The following is a 22,699-nucleotide window of genomic DNA, read 5'->3' on the forward strand; positions in this document are numbered from 1 at the left end:
AACTGGAAAGCGTCATCGGCGAGAAGTATAGATATTAATCATTCCCATTTATGCCTACGAAGAGATGGCACACTAGCATTTGCTACCACTCAAATTTCAAAAATCTAACTGGGTCCAATTTGTTATGGAAGTATTGGAAACATCATTCAATCAAGTTGCAAATTAAGGTAGTGATTGACATTTTGTAATCATGGCAACCAGTTTACAGGCCTCCAACTTTGAAAAACGGGATATATCTGATGAACTAATATCTAAAGAGCACCAGTGGTCCCATTCACCTATAAATGGTATCAATATGAGTTACAGTCCAACCTTGATTATCTACACCTCAATTATCTGGACTTCTGGATTATCCACACTTTTTCTCAGGTCCCAGTTTTGTCATGAATGTCTATTAGTTATGATTAAGATCCATCATATACTTTTTAAAACCACAGCATTGAAAAATGAAGATAAGGCAGGTTTCTTTAGCCTTCAAAAAGTAAAAGCAGCGGTCATTCGCGTCGAAGCCGATGAAAAACATTCTAATGAGATCTGATTAGCTCGGGAAGTTGCTTTGTTGCTAAGTTAGATTTTACGCATTATTGGCTCGTTCGACAAACAAGCTACACAGCGTCATGAATGGTTTATTCACCATCACTACGTCCTTAAAACATTGGCGATCCGTTCTTTCGATAAAAGATAAACATTCCACAGTTTTGTGATTAGAGAGGTGAAAATGGAACCAATTTCTCAGCTGAATATGACGTTAGTAAGCAGCAGATATGTGTATCTGTGCACGATCCTTCGCATATGTCATAGAGAAAAGCAAAAACAAGGTAAAAATTACGAATTTTGCCGACCACCTGGAGACCAGCGAAAGATTGGGGCGTAAAACGATTGCTCTATTTTAAAAATCTCAAAAAGTGAATTGTAGAAGTATTTTTCAGAACACCAACAAGTTACTTCCCAAGGGATCAATATTTTAGCGCTAATCACTCCCATAAAATTAATATGAGATTCATGCTCTTTGAAATAAATGCTTTTTTTGGGTTCACAACACAGCACTAATACAACAGAAAGTTTATTGAAAATTTAGGTGCAACTGCACAAAAAAAGGCAAAGATATCCTTTTTTCCCCTGTAAGGCAAAATAAAATAGTAATAATAATAATAATAATAATTGTGTTTTTTTTTTCATTATTTAACGTTACGCTTACGTAAAGGAAATTTGAGGAGGGACAAGAACCTGGATGTGACGACAAAGTTGTTGAAGCGATCGAGCAGAAAATAAAATTTTCACCACCTTCCTTCGAAGTGTATCATGTTTGTATGTGGTACCCATTTAAATTAAAGTGCAAAAAACGGTACTCCATCATTAAAGGGTTCTAGCATAATTCCATAAATAGAGCACTTTGTTGTCGATCGCACAGCTGGCCCAAGTCCCTGGATCTCGGTCCATCGCTAGTTACACTCCCCACCCCCACATTTCCTCCCATTCTCAACATTAGTCCATTCCGATTCTATTGCTCCATTGTTGTCAAAGCATGCCTTGAGGGTTTGTTGTGCATTGAGGTCATACTATGTGCTTTGGATTTTAATTTTGTGAATCCTTACGCCTTTTTGCAGGATAATTTTTGATCGTTATTTTCTGCATTTCCAGTTTACGCTTTTTGAATTTGTCAGCACATTAAAAGAATTCTAAAACTTTATTCCGCTCAGTCAACTAGGATTTCACACGAAGAATTAATAAATACAAAACTTGAAAAATACCATAGAAGAGAAAAATGTAATTAAAACTTCCGTCCCATTCCCGAAAAGCAAAAGTCAAATAAATCTGTCCGAACACCACTTTTATTTTTGACGTTCTAATTTTACATTTCTCGTTCCACTTTTTTAAAAGACCTTTTTGACTAGACTCTTGCAGCGATGCTTATATTGCCAGAAATTTGGAACAATATGGCGGAAGCGATTCTCGTGTTACTAGCAAAATAGCGCCCAAACAGTATGAGAAAATGTAGGGGAAAAGATTGTTTTTTCAAAATAACTGTCTAAGAATGGGATATTATTTCACTGCGTAGTTGGAAATATAGCCTACATCGGTTACAGCGTCCATTGCTTCGAAAAAGAAATACTCTAATTCAAGCCAACCTTTTCCCAAGGCATACGAGTAAACTCACAATTCTGACTCCATTTTCCCATACAAACTCTTCAAATCTGCTTCGACTAGGTGTTACAATTCTTTTGTCGTGGGAATAACCTTGTGAGGATTCGCAACTGCGTAGTTCGATATGTATTCTGCAGAGTTTTTATATGATATGTATTTTTTATACGATATGTATTCAGCAGAAGTTGGCTCAACTAAATCGCTCGTACACGGTTGAAAGTGTTGGCCCACAAATTTCCCTTGAGCCGTGAGACTCTTCGTATTTTCACAGAGCTCACACGCCCAAGGCACGCCATTTTTAAACACCCCAATTTTTGGAAGGAAGAACACGAAAGATAGAAGTCCCTGTAACTGCACAATTTTGCCGCTATTCTCCTGGTTCTGACGTTTCCTTTGGCTTTCTAGGATAGTAACGTGCCAGGCCTTTCTCTAGCGGGGTCTTACGAAAATAGAAAGTTACGTGTTCACTTCACTTCCACCGCCACCATAATAAACTATCTGTAATACGATATACCGCTGACATTTCTTAACGGGCTCGAGACGTTCCCGATTTCTGGAGACGGGCAAATGCTTTGTTAGAAACTACATCAACATGTATATTTGACTTTCTCTTTGTTAGAAACTACATCTGACATGTATATTTGACTTTCTCTGCTACCGCATAAGAAACAACTACGATTTCGAGGAAAACAGCTGTTGGCCAAGCGGTGCCTTTTTTTCACCTAAATCCCCACATACTTGCCCCAACGGAGCCCATAACATGGAAAGACACCATAGTACTCCTTCTCGACCGTAGCGGTACCGTATATCGATGTGCTTGTTTCCAGCATAACTCATGATTCTTTGTCATAGCAGAAGCACCCTGTTTGTTTGTTATAAACTATATTTGGCCCCTCCAGAGCTACTCGCACATCTGTAAGTAACCATCGAAGTTAAAATAATCTTTTAATCGCTGTACTACTGGTCACCTGCTTATTCGGCTGTTGACAGCGCTACTGTGGGATAAAAAGAAAAAGTGCACGTGCACATCCTGTTAGTAGTGTGGTCTCTATTCTAGAGGCCTTAGCTGAAGGTAAAGACAGAGGCACAGGACGAACAGACTGCTTTGCTGACAGAAGAGGACCACCAAACAAAAATATTCGCATTGCAATTAGAATCCAAAACTACCCACTTCATTTGAAAGTCAATAACGATAACAATGAAATAAAAATTCTAGAATTATAGCCGCATTTGATCGGGTCCTGTCGTATTTCAATGATACAGGAAAATTTTTACGAGCAAATTTCGAACACTTGTTATCCCTTCCTCCCCCCCCCCCCCAACCCACGCCGTATTTAAGTATTGATTCAAGTAACTTAGTGCTACTTGTTTTATTATCATTATTTTCCAGATAAAGCGATAGCATCAATGGTGGAATCATTGCCCTCTACATCGATTAAGAGAAAATCAGCATCATCAGAATCGCCCTTCTCCTGAACCAAGTCCCCCTTGTGGCCCACGTCCCCGATCTTGCCTTCCTCTCCACCCTCCCTTTCACTATCTCCCACAATCTCGCTCGACTCTTTTCCCTCCTCCTCGGCCTCGTCTACATTCTTCTCTACATTTTCGCTCTTGTCCTTTCCCTACTCTTGGCCCTCGCCATCGTCCTCGCTCTCCTCCTCAACCTGTTCCCCTCTTCCTCACTCTCGCCTTGACACTCGCCCATGTCCTCGCTCTCGCACTAGTGACTCCCCCCCCCCCACCATCCCATTGAGACCCCCTGACAATGGTTATAGAAAGAGAAACTTTCTTGATTTGCAATTGTTCTTCTTTCTTATTCTTCAGTTCTTGTTAATTGCAGTCTTATTAGAAAGGCAGAGCAAGTTATTTCATTCTTTGTGCATCTGGATGGCAGAGACAAACCTCCGCTAAAGTATGTTTAAAAAAAGAAAAGCGATATGTATTTTTCTTTTGTAGTCATTGTCAGAATGGCTTTCCGCATCTCTACAATGTTAAGTGATTAAGAGAAGCCGCCAGAATATTTCGAGAATCGAAAATCAGTGTCGAAAACTCGAATTTATTTTTTTATTTTGCCAAACATCCCTTTCTGTGAACTAGTTTCGAAAAAAATATTTTAAAGGTCCAGCGATTTTTTTCCGGCTGAAAATTTAAAAGTTTGAAAATTCGTTAAAAAAGCCGTTTCGCCTTGCCTAAATGGTCACATCGTCACGCAACTTTAGGGAGATGTTGGCACCGCTAAGAAAAAAAATATAAATGACCATTGAAAGTACTCAGCATCGTTATGTTTCTTCTGTGAAGCTGTGAATGTTAAGTAAAGTCGCTTTTAATCTTTCTCAATCACGCTTTAAGTGCCAGCATGTGTCTTAGCGCGACTGAAGCGGTTTACAAACTTAAAAACATTCCGAAACATTTGGAAACATCGCTTCTTATACTAGAAGAAATGATCTGTTGAGTTTATACCACTTATCGAAAAATACATTTTAATGTATTCTTAAAACTTAAACTTACTAAAAGAGAAGTATGTTAGGTTTGGTGACATATATAACTACCAAAAACGTAGATAAATTTGAAAATTCTCGTAAGTTCATCCTTAGCGTGAGCATTTTTCGTACGTGACCTAAACCCTGACCCAATTTGGGTAACCAATAAATTTGACCACTTAGGTTAAGCCTTTTTCAGCTTTTTGCTCACTTCTTCAAACTCTTATTAAAAATCTTTGTTGCCACACTGAAAATCCGCAAGGGAAAGTGCACTGGAAACACGACTGAGAATTTCCCTGGGAAAGGCAATTAGAGATGGGCCGCAAGTGGTCAAATTTAACAGCTGTCAAAACACAGTTGCATATAGTTTTAGAAAAGCAAACTTAAACATAACCGAACGTGCGAATGACGAGCACCTTACGGCACTGTAAAAGCAAGTAAATACCCGTTTTAGTGTAAAATACGTGGCCTTTGTCTACGCCGTGCAACATGTACAACTTAGATAGCCATGAGATTACATCAAATATATCAATGATATTTGTGTAAATGTCACGGTAAATCATTTTCTCTCGATACAACAGCATGCGTACTCCTTAAGAAGAAGTAGCTGGACTCTATTGTGACCGTTTACACTTAACATCTTATTACAACTGTCATTATAACATAACCAAAGTAAAGCGCGCGCTCTGATTGGTCAATTTAGCGTCCCCCATTTGCCCATGGGTGTACGTTGCTGACGTGAGCAAATGCAAAGACTATTTTTCCGCGCGCGCTTGTTTTTTCTGGTCACGTAAGATTCGTTAAATAAAAGGGAACTCTTTAGCTACAATGTATCAATGTTATGTTATAAAACAAATGGTAAACACCACAGCGTACACTATTGAGTTATGGATGCACTTGGGAGGTTTGTTAAGCACTCAAGAGGCTAGAGTCGCTCTCAGCTATCGCCTCGAGCGACTCTTACGCTTCTTTCGTGCTTAGCAACCTCCCGCGTGCATCCATAACTCAATAGTGTTCGCTGTGGTGTTTACCATTTGTTAAATAATAAAATCTTCGAATTCCAAAGAGGGAGCATTAAACTACTGCGAAATCACAATATGTATTTGAGTTCTACATATGCACTCATATAATGCATACAATGCGTGAGAAACTTCCTGATAACGCACAAAGTGTATCTTACATGCGTGTGACGGTTCAATAATTATTTCAGCTCGCTGCTTACCTGTCGATCGTGACGCTGTCTTAACGCGACCATTTTTCCACCTCCCGGGAGGGTTAAGTAAACTAACATGTAATAATCGCAGTATAATAACCTAGCCAAGGGGACACTTGTTCGGGTCTCAAACACGTCTGAGAACTTAAATCTCACATCAGTGATAAACTTACGACAGCATTTGACTGCAACATACCCGTATTCTATCTGGATGAGTTTAGATGATAGTTTAGATGATGAGTTTAAATGATATTACGTGCTGCATGAGCGTTGGAAACAGTTCGAAAGATTTGCTGCATATGCGAAGCCTCCGAGAAAAACTTACATTAATCTTACGACAGAATTTGACTGCAACATGCCCGTAGTCTATCTGGATGAGTTTAGATGATAGGTCGCATCAAAGCCAGGAAAATGTTCAAAACGCTTTTCATATCATATTATCATTTGATTTATATTTGCCCACGGAGTAAGTACCAGCTTTATATTGCTTAGATCTGAACTCTGTAGGAAAGTGGTTTCCCAAAACCGAATAAAATTAGCTTAAGAACAAAAAAACTGGTTATTTTGTAAGAATAGCTTTCCGTTTATTAATTTCAAGACGATGCAGGCTAGAATAGTTTAGAAACATTCAGCTAGAATAACAGAATCAAGCATTTTGAAAGATATAGTGGTCGTCCTGACTTATGGTGGTTGGATTTTGACGGTTTACAAAACAGGTCTATTTTTAACCGTGGTATTAACGATCGCATGAACGTAATCGCATAGCTTCTATAGTTTTCTCATTCCAGAAAAACGGCCTCGCAGAATAACAATAGCTACTACTGATGGAAACCTTGATACATCTCTCTCTCCATTTCTGGCCTTTTTTAACCTAAACCACTGTGATCGATCTGTGGCTCGATACCGAAGCTCAGCGCAAATAATTAGTATGTATGACATCATGACATTAATAACTGTCAGTTATTTAACAGTAGAGCAAACCATGTTTGAAAACTTGTCGCTTCCTTCCAAGAAAGGTGAGGAAAATTGCTGTTCTGATCGCATCAGAGTCAAATTTGCGCTTAATATATCGACTTGTATATTTTTATATCGTAAACACATTTTTGATATTTTTTACAACCGCTACTCGTAACAGTCTCGGTAAACGTTCGAAAACAAAAAGGAAAGGTCACTTGTCATTATATTTTATTCAAAGCTAATGGTTTGTTGTTATGCATGTATTTAAGCGGACCTTTACCGTGCTGGCATAGCCTCATCAGAAGAGACCCAAGACGCAGACGAGGGTCTGCACTCGAGAATTGTCGCAACCTCCCAAGAATCTTTACCCATGTTGCACCCAGAGAACATATGGAACTAAATCAGCAACACAAAAGTTACTGGTAAATTTAGTCCCTGTTTAAGTGTGCGCGAATAGCAGGCTAGCGAACCGGAAACTTTGGTTTCTAGTTTTGTCAACGCCTTGATAACTTTCAGCCAGCTGGGAGACAAGTCCACGGGAACAAAAATATTTGTTGTTTTTTTCCCTTAGACATAGAGTGAAGGCCGTTATGTCACACACTTTTGCATTGAAGATAAATTATTTCACGAAATGGACAGAACCTAAAAAACCGCAGTAAATCTGGAATTAAAAATGAAGGAATTTTTGTACAATAACAAGATTTATGTTGGAGCTTGACGATCTAATACAAAGTTAAGTACGCAGCGCAAGTATACCATAAGAAAAACAAAATTAATCGAGATCTTGTCTCATTTACATGCAATATGGAGTCGTCAAATGCTACTTTGCAAAATTCAAACAGGAGGAACACAATTTGGTACTCCAGACAGAACTTTGTCATAATCTCCACAAAGGTTTGATCATAATTAGATGCAAAAATTAATGGCTCTTGAGTTGAAAATATAAAAAATAGTTCTTTCTGCCGAGAAATCAAAAATTCTCTCCCACATTTTTCCACTTGCAATAGAAACATTGGACTCTTAAAACGCAGCTGAGATCAGCTATCCAGATCTATAACTCATTTGCAAACATTATGGCTGATTATATGCTAAAATACGAGAAGACCAAATCCTCGTAAACAGATAGAAATTTAAAGTTTTCACGTATGGCAAAGCTTCCAAACGCTATCCTAGCATAATGATCACACCGAATCATACACGGTGCCCTCCTACGAATTCAACTATGGTAATGGTAAGGGTTTATTAGATATGAATTCGGTACTAAAATGAAATACTTCATATTTACAAGGTATTACAAAAAATCTTTACAAATTAAATGAGAATGTATAGATAAAAATTTTGCCGGGAGACTGGGTTACCGGCTCACAAGATTCTATTAACCAATTATTACAAATGTGATATAAGTCTATTGCGATAATTCATTAAGCTTTGACGTCATTGCGGGAAAAAATAAAAACTTATTTGAAATCGTTTTGTCCTACATTTAAAAATAGTCAAGTTATTGCTGTAGCGTAGCTGACGGCCGTGTGCGTCTAGTCTTTTCTGTGGAATTAATGATGACAACTGTGAGTTTTTAATTTCCTTGAACTGATCGAGGCAAAGACGTTCCCTATTTCTTCCACTGTGGGGTAATTCAAAACATTACATGCAGTTCTATGAGAAATTAGTGGTTCGATTATCCTGAGAGCTCTTCTTTGTATCTGTTCTAAACTCTCCACAAGGTAGGATGGAAGGCTAGAATGCCATACCGGGCATGTGTACTCCAAAACAGAACGTATTAGAGCAGTATAGACTCTAAGTAAATCCTTGGGTGGAAGGCCATTGCGGCGCAGGACACGAAGGATATAAAGTGGCTGAGCAGCTTTCTTTGTAATACTAAGAATGTGACTACGCCATTTTAGATCATCCTGAATAAGCACTGCTAGGAGCTTGTGACTTTCAACTACTTCGATTGAGGTGTAATTAATCGTCAACTGTGATAGAGTGGGAGGGTTACGTAGGAAGCATATCCTGAGTTCTTTGCACTTTTTTGGGTTCAATTTCATGTAATTTGAAGAACACCAGGTGGATATATCATCCAGGGTGGTTTGGATAGTTTATGAACCTTCTCGAGGTCGAACGTCAGCAATGGTTAGGTCATCAACATACTTCCAGAATGAACTGGTTGGGGTAAGCTCATTCACCATAGCTAAAAGTAGGATCGGACCCAATTTAGTCCCTTGTAGGACCCCAGCGTTTACATACGACCAGTCAGAGAAGGAATCAAGAATCTTGACTCCTTGTCTTCTATTGGATACAAAACTATAAATCCAAGGTAATAAAGACCTACGTACCCCTAGGTTAATAAGTTTGAGCATTAGGATGTTGAGATTTATCCTATCGAAGGCTTTACTGAAGTCCAGCATACAAATACGCAAAGTGTTACTAGGGGTATCGAGGCTAGATAGCCATTCGTGGAGCATATCCATGAGACACAGGGTTGTAGATGTGCCTTTCAAGCAACCAAACTGGCGTGGATCAATTTAACTCTGGATATCTTCGAGGACCCAGCATGCGACGAATTCCTCTAATACTTTAGAGAGGCATGGCGTGAGTGAGATAGGCCGGAGGTCACTGAGGGATCTCGGTACAGACTCTTTGGGAACAGTTGTTATGTTCGCAGCCTTCCAGATATCTGGAACAATACACGAAGCTAAACTTGAGTTAAACAGGTTTGCAACTGGGTCAGCAAGCAAACTCAAAAGCGAATTCTCTGAGGATACGTGCAGGGATATTATCTGGCCTTGTCGCTTTAGATGGATTTAGCTTGAGCAGTTTTTGACACACTTGAGATGGGCTGATGAACGGTGCTCTCTCAGAGCATGGTAAGTAGGCTGGGAGTTCGCATGGATCAAAAGCAGGAATGTCCTCATTTTCAGAAAGGAAGAACCTATTTAAGTCATTAACCAGCTCGTTAGGAGATTTAGTCTCTCCATCGATAACAAAACTGTTAGTAGAGGTAGCTGATGAACAGGATCTACCAGAGACTTTGTTAACGTAGTTCCACCATTCTCGAGAGTCTGTTGTTTTCAGGTGTTGGATGTTCTCCGAGTAGAGTTGTTTCTTTCTTGATGTAATAGATGTTCGCACCTTTATACGCCATAAATGGAGATCAAAACTATGATAGGCAGCTTGAAGCTCTAATATTAGGTGTTTAAGAGAAGCCGTCATCCACGGCTTGTCTGTGCGTTGAAGTTTGACAGTTCACTCCGGGAAGAAACAGTCAATAGTTTGAGAAATATTTGATGTGAAAGTAGAAGCTGTTATGATGTTAGAAGAATGAGTAAGCCAAACCTGGTAGGTTAACCATCTTCCAAAGGCATCAAGTCCTGAGCGTGGGAAGCGACGTAGTCGACGTGTTGCTTTGGGTGGATGATTAATAGGATAGTGGCTAGGATGCCAAACAAGGGCATTGTGATCAGAGGTGCCAATAGGAGCCAAAACTCTCGGTTTACTATAGTAAGAATGCATGTTTGAGATAATCAAGTCCAAAATTGCAGAACCCCTTGTTGGTTGGTCAACTAATTGAGTTAAGTTGTGGTTGTTGAGTAGATCTGAAATATCCAGGTTGTTAAAATCACCAAACAGTGCCATCCCACAGTTAGGATATTCACTACGAACAGAGTCCGATGTTTCGATTAAATAGTCTGTGGCGTTACGTTGATCTTGGGCGTTGCTGTCCGGAGGAATGTAAAAAACGCCCATGATAATGCCAGTAATTGAACTGGGAAGTCGATGTGGTCTAAGCCACAGCCAAAGACACTCAATATGTGGATTTTCCAAATCAGACCGGCGCTCGCAGGGGATGCCCGACAATACAAAGGCACAGACGCCACCATCACGACCACAGGATCGATCATGGCGGTATAAAGTATAACCAGAGATAGAGATCAGGGTACTTTGTATATTTCTATGAAGCCAAGACTCACTTATTGCAGCGATCGAGATGTTTCGTTGAGTCAACAGTAAGGCAAGTTCATCGGTTTTTGCTGGCAGCGCCCCTACATTTGCTTGCAAAAAGCATAGTAGTTGAGATCTGGTGGTAAGTTCTGTCGTATTTGTAGGTTTGATAAGATGTAGAGCTGACCTTGATTATGGCTTGATTATGGAAGATATTACGTTGCGTAATTCTTGTAGGAATAGGCTTTTGTTTAGCAGTTAATGAAGCATGATGATTGTTGCTTTCACTATTGTTCGAGTTGCCGCATCGGTGAATAGGACTGATTATTACGCAGTTACTTGAATTGCGCATTTTTTGAAGATTTTTCTTTCCTGAGTAATTTGGCTTTCGTCTTGAGTTATACGTGTTGGAATAAGTTGAGTACTTCGACCACAAACATCATGACGATTAATTGAACACAATATTTCGTTTTGAGCAAGGCTTTCTCGCAAACAGCGAGACAGAGAACTGCAACTTAGGGTCGAAGACAAACCTATTTGTTTCAGTTGTGTTGGAGAGTATAAAGTTCTCGTGCTCCTTGATATACTTTGTTGAGATGTATTAGACAAAGGAGGGCCCGGTTGAGGGTGGGTGTCGCCACAGGATAGAAGAAGTGTACAAAGACGGTCGTTATGTAGCGGTAAGGCCAATACAGTTGCACCATGTTTTGAAATTTTTACAATCGGAAATTTCTGCTTTTCAAGATGGTGACGTCGGCTGGAACTTTTAGTGGACTTGAAGGGAGTGATAAGGTTAGCATCTTCATGTCTTTTCCCATTAAAGGAGCCACGAAACAGCAGTAAAAGTTGAGAAACGAGGACACCACGATAGACGTGGCCGCCCGCCATTAGGTTCCAGTCTCACACTACTTTTGTAAAACTATTAACCTCTATTAATTCAGTATTCTGAATTTTCTTTTTACAGTTTTTCTGACTTTCATGATGCAATTGCAAGGTTCAGGTGAAATGAGAACTTTAAATTATAGCCTGTTTCAGGCGTAATTATATGAGCTAAAGGGGACAAATAGTAAAACGCCAATCGACTCATCAGGCTTAAAAGAAAAATCTAAGCTCGGATTGCTTTTTCAAGAAGAAAGAAAAAGAATTGAAGAAAAAAAACCTTGAAATTTTTCTCCTAGTCTGATCCAAAAACTACCATTTATGATTTTAAATCAGTTAAAAGGAAAGTAGCATTTTGAAAGTTGTGGCCAACAGGCTATCCCTTTTCCTATGATAAAGAAGAAGACTAAGGTGGATACATGGTAAATTTAACGAAAAGACTTTAGTATCTCTTGGATGGCGATTAATACACAAGTCCGGGAACCCCTTGTATTAGGAACAAAAAACGATAATAACAACAACAACAACAGCAAAAACAGGCCCAATAATTTCATTTTTCAGAAATTCCTTTTGTTAATAGATTTTTTGAGTGATTTTAGTCTCTGTTGACCTGAATTAATCTAAAAGTTTCGAATTCATTGGCTTTGTTTCTTAATTATTTATCAATTTATTTCTGTTTTTCCTTTTCACAGAACACCAAGTCTGTTCTGAAAATTCCTGTTACACGTTTTGGAAAGGATCACAGCCATGGGACAATTTAAGAAAGTGTTTTGTAAGAAAAACGGAAGTGACTTAGTTTCCATTGAAAGAGAACAAGAATGGAACTTTATCAAAGGCAAAATTCAAAACCTTAATCATTTTAAAAAGCATAACTGCTGGTATATTGGTTTGGAGAAAAAGGCTGGCAACTGGACTTGGTGAATGGAACACCTCTTACCATTTGCAAATGGGGAGAAAACCAGCCTGGCGATCAGGGAGATGTGGCAGAATAATATCTTTGAAGTCTCGGAATGGTGATGAAGGGGGCCTACTTAGTGTGGTCCAGAGGAATATCTCGCAAGCCTACAATTGTGAAACTTCCAAAGGTAAGACAACATTACACTGAAGAAGAGTATAAACGTATTCAAAGCTCTTGAGTGTACGATATGTGTTATCGAGGACCAGACAGCAATGAAGCAATGAAGCCAGTAAAAAAATGCGCCTTCCATTCCTTCAGTGCAAGGAAGGTTCTCATTGCTAGGATTAAGTTTGAAAATAAAGATCGCTACACCTGGTCCATATATATCGGCCTCTGTTATTTTTTATTATGGCATATTCATGGGCATTGAATCTGATTTTCATATAGGATATGAGATGTCAAGGGTATGACAAAATTGAGCCCATTAAGTGTATTGTGAACTAGGTCCGAAGTCTAAAGGAAATGTCAACATGGGCAAGACGGTCATAGGAAAGTTAATTTTAAGGAAACGGGCCAGACTCATTTCCTTTCCATTTTGAAAACATATGCGAAATTCTAAATAGATGACCTGCGATCGCAAAGGCAGACTGCATCACTTGATCTACGTATATAATTTGCAACGCTTTTGTTGCGTTTTCAGTCAGCGATCGAGACCCTTCTCCGGGCTACTGCCGAGATCACATTGGAATTCCTTGCAAACTGGAATATCGCGAGAATGGTTGGATTCAGATTTGCGAATTTATCAATTACCCTTTTAATCTTAACTGCTCTGTCAACAACTGTTCCTCAAACTGCTGCACCGTCAAATTCTTCCCAAAAAGTTGTAGTAAGGCTTAGAGCCCATTGGTAGATAATTGTGCTGACACGATGTACAACGAAAGTCAACAGGATTGGTCGAGGTGCAATGCAACAAAATGCAATCTGACAAGTGGCCAACAAACATTGGGCACCGAACATACTTGTTACTATGAAGGTGATGAGTGTAATCTAAAATGCAGTGGGATAAATTGCACACAAACTTGCAAAGAAAGAATCACCGGTTAGTACTAGAGCAAAGCGAATAGACAAGCATGTTGCTACACACTCGTCTAACGTTGGATATTGATGTGAAGAACCATGGATTGCAGCTTGTCTACTGATGGCATGTTTAACTGTTTCCAGACTAACTTTTGGACTTAACTGGACTAGCTATTGTAAATCAGTACATTATGTCGTTACGAAAAGCTCGTGCAAGGCAAATGAAAAGAGGTAAAGAGAAAGCGCTCATTTTTTTCAATGGTATGATTATTCAACCATTCAACTATTCATTCATTGAGTGAAGTAAGCAATCAACAAATATTGTCCGTATGCGAAGTACGGAGTTAACAATAAAACTGATGGCAAAACATCCAAAAATGTCCAAAATAAGAAAAAATTCAAAGAAATACGAGTCTGAAAATGACATTCGTTTAATAAGAGAAAATTGGTATGAGAATAAATACTTAATCCAGTCCAATGTTGACCTTTTTCTTTCCTTTTTTTTTCTCAAGAAATTTTGCAGTAGTAGCAGTAACATCAACAAATTTACTGTTATCTGCGACGGCAAAGTCAGTATCGACATCGACATCATCGATATCGCCATCATCGATATCGCCATCATCGATATCGCCATCATCGATATCGCCATCATCGATATCGCCATCATCGATATCGCCATCATCGATATCGCCATCATCGATATCGCCATCATCGATATCGCCATCATCGATATCGCCATCATCGATATCGCCATCATCGATATCGCCATCATCGATATCGCCATCATCGATATCGCCATCATCGATATCGCCATCATCGATATCGCCATCATCGATATCGCCATCATCGATATCGCCATCATCGATATCGCCATCATCGATATCGCCATCATCGATATCGCCATCATCGATATCGCCATCATCGATATCGCCATCATCGATATCGCCATCATCTATATCGCCATCATCGAAATCACCATCAATGATATCGCCATCATCGATATCGCCATCATCTATATCGCCACCATCGATATCGCCAGCGCCAATATCACCATCGTCGATATCGCCACTGTCGATATCGCCATCATCGAAATCGCCATCAATGATATCGCCATCATCGATATCGCCATCATCTATAGCGCCATCATCTACATCGCCATCATCGAAATCACCATCATCGAGATCGCCATCATCGAGATCGCCACCATCGAAGTCGCCATCATCGATGTCGCCGTCCTCGAAGTCGCCGTCATCTAAGTCGCCCTCATCAAAATCGCCATCATCGAAGTCGCCAACATCGAAGTCGCCATCATCGATGTCGCCATCATCGATGTCACCATCATCGATGTCGCCACCCTCCTCTCCATCGCCTTTAAATGCAATCAGAATCTGGTCTGTTTTCTAATTTATTATTCTCCTTGTACTTTCCATACTTTAGGATATTAGTAGTTCATATCTGTAACTGTCATTTTCGTTATCTTAGGCAGAACACTTTGTTTCCCACCTTGGTGGACTTGATAGCAGCAGAAACACTTCCTTGCAGGTATCTTATTATATTAATGGTTTGGCATATATCATCATAATAACGCATCCAATAGGACATACGTTTGCATGTATGTGTAGGTGTTTATACATACACACTTATAATTACACACTTTGATTGGTGCTAACTCGTGATCTATCGAAGGAAAGACGTATAGATGAAGTTCCATTAACAACATGTTGATTTTTGTCATATACAACAAGTAAGCTTCTATGTTGCTGTGCGTGTATCTAGAAATGGACGACCTAAGACGTACAATGCAGTGAGCACATCAATACCCATTTGTTTTCTCTTATCGTTATCTTCAAGAAGAGTGCGACATTTTTTAATTTCGAAGACATGTTTCGATCTTACGAACATCATCGTCAGTTACAGAATATTTGAAAAACCGATAGGACTATATAACAACTGGGAGAAACATGCATAGCTAATTACAATTAAGTGGCAAAAATTACATATTTGAGTGAGTAACAAAGTGTTGGAAAGAATATAAAGCATAAAGCCTACACGTCATGTTGACGTGATGAACTTATTGGTTTAAATTAGGCTTTCCTCTTATCACATTTCACGTCCTTTCTGGTGTACATCTACTATTACTGAACAGAAACACGGCAGCGCGGAATATATTTATCTATTTATCATAAAACAAATTTATAGAACTTAGATCCAAGCAAGTGTCAGGAATTAATACACTAAATATCATACCAATACGTTTACGTGCTTGGAGGAGGCTGTTAACGTGTTTGTGAGCTTCCGCGTCCGTTTTAAGAACATGACAGAACCTCTTGAAGGTCTTTCCGCCATAATGCAGGTCAAAACCGGAAGAGAATCCATCTTTAAGGTGGCTGTCGCTTTCGAGGAGTTTGCTCTTGTTTATAGCAAGCAACGCTTGAAAGGAACAATGCTTTCAGAAGAGATCGTTAGCCATAAAATGGGTGAGAATTTGAGATTATCATTTTTTTAGTCAATCACTGTCTGAGTAAATGATTCTTTAATTGGGAGTTCAAGAAACGACGAAGACGACGCCGTGTACAAAGTCTGTTAGAGAATGAACTTACATTTCATCTACGAATTTCGCTATGGTCATGGAATTTCATCATAATAACGCATCCGATAGTACATACGTTTGCATGTATGTGTAGGTGTTTATACATACACACTTATAATTACACACTTTGATTGGTGCTAACTCGTGATCTATCGAAGGAAAGACGTATAGATGAAGTTCCATTAACAACATGTTGATTTTTGTCATATTCAACAAGTAAGCTTCTATGTCGCTGTGCGTGTATCTAGAAATTGCATCTACGAATTTCGCTATGGTCTACTCTATGGTCATGTAATAATTTGGATCTATCAAGAAAGTCAAAGTGGTAAATTGGCCACCGTAACGATTACAAAAGCTGACGTTTCGAGCGTTAGCCCTTCGACGAAGTCATGTTTAACAAGATTCCATGTTTACTCACTTTTACCACGTACGATAGGATCCAATTATGTCTACCAAGAGTCTTTCTCAAAAATATATCCATCCCATCCCGAAATTTGCGCCTCAGAATTTGAAATTTCGCTAATCAAAGTTTAAATGTATGCTTGAAACGGTGCTAGTCCGAATAGAAAATGCCGTGACTCACCAAATCAAAAACAGTCAATAATGAGCTTGAGTATATTAACTCAAAAAGCCGGAAGAGGTATTTAACCCGTTCGGAGCCAAGGCTGTCTATTTTCTAATCTATGTCATGCCTGCTGAGGTAATTTCTATTTCGCAGTTCTGACGGATTTTCAGACGAAGGACGCCACGTAGTTACTTCGAAAAGTAACTCTGAAAAAACAGTTTGCTGCTGCCATCACTTGACTCATTTTGCTGTGTTATTTGACTACGACGATAACACAGAGGTAATTCAGAGGTAATAAGAGGTAACACAGAGGTAATTAGTTTAGCTTATTAATGTTTATATTTTCTTTTCGTACTACGTGACGCAGCTTTCCAAGCACGACGAAACTGTGTTGGAGATTATTACCTACGTAAGATCAAGCCTGTCTATTATCGGAATACTTTTAACAACAGGCTTATACACTACTCTTACGAGTACAGTGGCTGATTACAGATAATTGATAAATGTGAACATTCGTAAGACTTCGAAAATGTTGAAAAGACTACAAGCTTTGTTCTCCCTGCCAAAATATTACTTATAAACCTCTTAGCGATGCCTCAGTATCAAACTAGTATTCAATCAGTACGTATCTTTGTAGAGATCTTCCAATATCGGTGACTGTCCACGTCATCGGCTTACAAACGATTTTGATTACTACATACAAATTAAGGAATAAACGCAGCAATGAATTATACCGAGTGCTTTTTTTTTTTTCATGCCCCAAAACTAGGATTTGGAAGGTCGAATAACTTACCAATTGACTGTACACTCGATGTTCAGTTGAGAGAGCGTAAACAAAGCATGGTTTCTTTAATATCTTTTGCTTAACTATTCTCTACCAAATTGGCTTTTTTGTCATTTGATCTGAAGGTTTTTAAAAATGCCCGTTAATTAGTTTTTTATTTTTTCATTTGCTATTTATTTGATTTCCATAGCCTATTCTACGTGCATTATTTTTTCATTTGCTATTTATTTGATTTCTATAGCCTATTCTACATGCATTATTTTGTTCTGTTTTGGTTTCTTTTTCTCCTTTATTTCGTTTGCTTTTGTTTTTCGTTTTTCGTTTTTCTTTTTGTTTTTTATCAATATTCTTTTCATCAGAGACGTCCGTGAACCTCTGTTTCAAATTCGATTAAGTCTCTCGGTGTCCCTTGGAGCTGGACAACTAACTTTTCTCGCCGGAATCAACGCCAATGAAAATTCGGTAAGAGGTTCTCCATCCTCTCATTCGACATATCGACTTTTTTCCCTTCAGACAATTTCAGAAAGGAGCATGAAAAACATACGAAAACTCTTTTTTGCTTTTACTGTTGTTTTATTGTTTTGCAGGCTGCTTCTGTTACAATAGCAGCTCTGATGCAATATTTCCTGATGGCTTCCTTCTCCTGGATGCTGGTCGAGGGCATTTATTTCTATTTGTCTCTTGTCAAAGTTTACAACGTCAACATCAAAATGCACATGTATCACTTCATCGCATGGGATATTTTTATTAGTAATTTTTATAACCTGTGTTGGTAGCTGTAGCATGTTTTAGGATCCATTGAGGTGCTTCAAATTGATTTTTTTTTTATTTTGTGAGTAGGTCTCCCAACGATCATGGTGTCCATTTCACTTGGCATTGCTTCTGGGAGAGAAGGAATACAAAGCTATACCAGTGATAAATAGTAAGAAACACGCTGACTGTCTTATTTTCCCTCGTCCCCTTCTTATCTATCTCTTCATTAATTTCATCTCATTGTTTTGTTTTGTATTTGTTTTTTTTTTTTTCACTTTATTTTCTGCATATCCTGATGTGGACATCGTTTCATATACTGAAATTGGTTTACTTCTCTCGTGTCTCTCCTTTCAGTTGCTGGCTATCCTCGACTAACAAACTGATGTGGATATTCATTGCCTTTGTGGAGTTCATTGAGATTGTGAGTTAATGATTATTTTTTGCAGTTGTGCTTATGTACCCGGACTAGTTATTCCCAAGGTTTTCTTTTTGTCTCACACTACTTTCAATGAGATGACCCGACACAATATTTACCATCTTCGTTTTTCTTTTTAATTGGAATAAACTTTGGATGTTGCCACAGTGTGCTAAAAGGCGTGTCAAATTTAACTTGGTGATGGTCTGCAATCGTGGCCGCAAGATTCTGTCGAAACAATCTCATCACAGACATAATATAACTTCATCAACTCTGCATACATTTCTGTATGAAAAAAAAAATCGTTCTTCATCCTTCCTTGAGGATGTCATTTAATTTTTTTTTTGCCTAAACATACCCAAGATATGTTCCAACAATAACGAATTGAACAACATTAATTGAAAGAGGAGATGTGAATAGAAGAAGTAGGAGACTAACACTTAAGGCTAACTATAGCTACCTTTATCTGCGACCTCTCCAGCTCAATGCAAGTAGGGGACCAAGGTGCGTAATCCAGGTCTTGACGTCGGGTGTTCTATTTTCCATAAATGACGATTTTTTTTTTTCTTGTGCAACCCTCGTTACCAAACTAATGACATCTTTTGGAAGACAAGATCCTCTTTTTCTTTGACAATTCGAATTCCATATCTTGCAACGCAATTTATCTTTATCGTATTTTTGCAGCTCAACATCTTGATACTCGTGAGAGTCATAAGGGAGATGACAAATTTGGTGCAGCCAACAGCAGAAAAAAGCCATTTTCAGCAAGTGCGGTAAGAATCACAATATAAAATTACACACGGTGATGTAAGCACATTCATATATCATTTTCTAAGGCGATATTAGCCTGGCTACCACACTTCAGTTTGGCATTATGATTCCTAAAAATTGACACTATGAAAAAGTCATTAATCAACTCTTTTACATGTATCTTTAATTGTTGTCGTTCCCAGACTTGGTATCAAAGCATGCGTTGTGATGATTCCTTTACTGGGTGTTACTTGGCTTTTTGGTTTTCTTTCGCCTGTAAATGAAGCTTTTGCATTCATTTTCACAATACTCAACTCTACTCAGGTGAGTGTCTGATGGAAACTCTCAAAGTCGATCTAGATTGTTTAATGTTTTCAGTTCTATCCCGAGTGAGACACCTTTACAATAATCAATTAAAAGTGAGTAAAGGCAAGAAAAACGATAAGAAACAAAACAAAAAAACAAAACAAAACAAAGCCGAAACCGTTTAAACATTCATTTTAATAGCAGTTTTTCTTCCCTATTATTTTTATTTCTATATCCCTGGCAGTCTCAATAGATATTTGATAAACGTTATTTTACGCCATGCATATGGAAATACCCTAGCCAACGTACTCTCCATCGCTTATAACCCGGATGGAATATTGTAAAAATAATGATCTTAAAATCATATTTCCGCCAAAGGGCTTCCTGATTTTCGTTCTTCACGGTTTTCGAAATACTCAAGTAAGTAAAAGCAACAACTGGAACAAATCGAGGTTAAAAACAGTACAGATCACAGCGCAATTTTTATAAGGCATGAATAATTATTTGAATGTCAAGAAAAATATCGTATCTTGCATATCTATCCGCAGATAAGAGAGCGACTCAAGAGAGAGATGAACGTCGTTTTCACGCCTTCAAATGTGGTCAACTCCACAAGGAAGAGCCCACAGGTCAATTGAAATGAGGTTGGCGATGTACGGGCGGTTGAATTGCAGTCTCGCAATAATTTTGAGCCGAAATTGCACTGTACTTAAGTAACTAGACTCGACCATCAGGCAATGCTCATCGATTGTTCATTGCGATAGTTTGGCTAAAAGCGAAAATCGGTCGCCATGGATCTGAGTTCTAATCTGTCGGTAAAGTGAGATTGCTCTCTTCGTTATTGTTTTAGTACTCAACTAGTTCCAAGGGTCACTTTTTTCAAAACTATTAGCAAATTTCCAAAATGATTGTATTTTTCCTGAAAGTTCGTTTAATAATAGGCTGAATTGTCCACGCAAAGGCTCATCATCTTAGCTAACCTGTCTAGAATGTATTGTTCATGGTTGTGTTTATAAACCATTTTCTTTTAAGTCGTGTCTTGCTAATGTGATGGTATCAGGCTCATTTACCATTTTAATTTGTCGTTTATAAATAAACGGAAGGATGAAGGATTAAAAACAAAAATAAATTTAAGATAAATTAAAAGCTAGCAGATTGGATATTTTGTTTATCAGTTACATTCATTTGGCTCATTTTCTCGTCTTTGCAGCCCCGTGTTACGTACAACCATCTAACAATCACAAATGCATTGAAGAGTTTCGATTTAAATTAGGGAAATGCTAACCAAAAACTTGCCCGAAATTCGTAGAAAATGGAAATTTGGAAAGAAATTTCTTACGCTAGGTAATTTAAAGAAACAACCCATAGCAATGAAATCGCGGGATAATTACATGAGCCCGTTTTTCAAATATCATTACAAAGGGGACATTAGCATTGAAATGGAGTTCCATCATATGAGAACACAAGTCGGGGAAATCGTAAATCTTACCTCTTCGAACTTGCTTCTTGAAAAGGGTAGAAAATAGTTCAAACAGCTGGACTCAAAAGTTATGGTCTTCATAACGCTAATGTATTGTGAGGGAAGGATGGGGAGTCGTTTTGTGAGCTGGGAGCTACATTATTGGCCGTTATCCTCCGTTAATTTTCTGTCCATTTGAAGATCAACCCTATCAACCTCAGATTTGACTCACTATCTGATTCTGGGCTTATCACGGTGGAATAGTAGTTATGCATATTAATTAACACCAGAGCAAAAAGTTCTTGACATATTTGGATAAGAATCATCAGCTAAAACACGCTGCATGTCATCTGCGAGACAACTGCAAAGTAGTATTTTCCGCGACTGTAGGACTCCGAATTCGAGACAATACGAAAAATATCTTTCTCCATCAGTTTACCGTGCTCAAAACTTACCATCCTCCCTCTAACTACTAACAATCTCCATTCACGTACGCGAACACGTGGGACACTCATATTAGCTACCGGTGGATAACTACTGACATAAATTGGTTTGAGCCAGCTATCGTCAAGCGGAATTCATAACTCCATTCCTCATAAATAGTTGTTGTTTTCTTTTTTAAGCATCTTTGTAAAATTCGAACTTTACCAAAGTATTTTTCTACCACGAATGTGGTTCTGACTTGGAATCAAATGGTTTGAGGTGATGATTCCCCTTCTAGCCGTCACCTGGCTATTTAGTCTCTCGTCACCATCACATGAGGTTCTCTCAGTCCTCTATTTTTGTCATGCTAAACTCTACTCAAGTAAGCGTCCTAGAGGAACACGCGATAATAAATCAATACAGATCTGTTAGTGACTTTCTGATAAAAGTAAGGTACCTTTACAATGGTCACATGCCATTTTTTTAAAAAATTTTGAAGAACAAAAAGAGGTAAATATTTCCCTGTTGATTTGCAAGATCTGTAATTTCTCTACCTTCTTATTTTTCTAGCTGAAATAATTACAATCTTATTTGGAAAATTTGGAAAGATAATTACATTTGCCTTTGTATAGCTGAGACAAGCCAATGCTACCTTTTATAGGCATAGTATAGCACATTAAAAGAAAAATAATAAGCAAAGAGGAAGTTAATATCCTGTTTCTGCTACAGGTGTCCAAATTTTCGCTTTACATCGTCAGGTAGGAAAACGATTAAGCTGCGAATATACATAATGTAGATCATGTGGTTTTTGGGCATTAATTAAAAATTTATGAATGCTAACGAACTTTTATCATGCTGCTTGTCTATCTGCAGGTTAAAGCTCGGTAACTGCGACGTCAAAGAAAGATGAATACTGTCTTCTGTCTTTGAACAAGGAGAACTTCCACAAGGTAAAAGTCACAGGTCAATCAAAGAGATGTCTGCGAAGTATGGGCAGTTTAATAACAGTATTTCCGTGAATTTTAATTGAAATAGATCTCGCCTTTCAAACTGGACTCAAACAACC

The 22,699-nt window shown here is 38.4% G+C and overlaps 1 protein-coding gene across 1 annotated transcript; it reads left to right on the forward strand.

Annotated features, from left to right (window-relative positions):
- Positions 1–16,368: 16,368 nt before the first annotated feature.
- LOC148737259 (adhesion G protein-coupled receptor D1-like) lies at positions 16,369–20,389 on the forward strand. The gene is made up of 11 exons (XM_088749289.1): positions 16,369–16,394; positions 16,897–17,023; positions 17,111–17,216; positions 17,889–17,989; positions 18,115–18,277; positions 18,365–18,449; positions 18,635–18,701; positions 19,380–19,468; positions 19,649–19,769; positions 20,130–20,171; positions 20,300–20,389. Exons 1-11 carry the CDS (start codon positions 16,369–16,371, stop codon positions 20,387–20,389), a joined length of 1,017 nt encoding a protein of 338 aa, XP_088605415.1.
- Positions 20,390–22,699: the final 2,310 nt, after the last annotated feature.

The sequence above is a fragment of the Stylophora pistillata genome, chromosome 2 (assembly GCF_964205215.1).
Source record: "Stylophora pistillata chromosome 2, jaStyPist1.2, whole genome shotgun sequence".
In the NCBI taxonomy this organism is placed as follows: Eukaryota; Metazoa; Cnidaria; class Anthozoa; order Scleractinia; family Pocilloporidae; genus Stylophora; species Stylophora pistillata.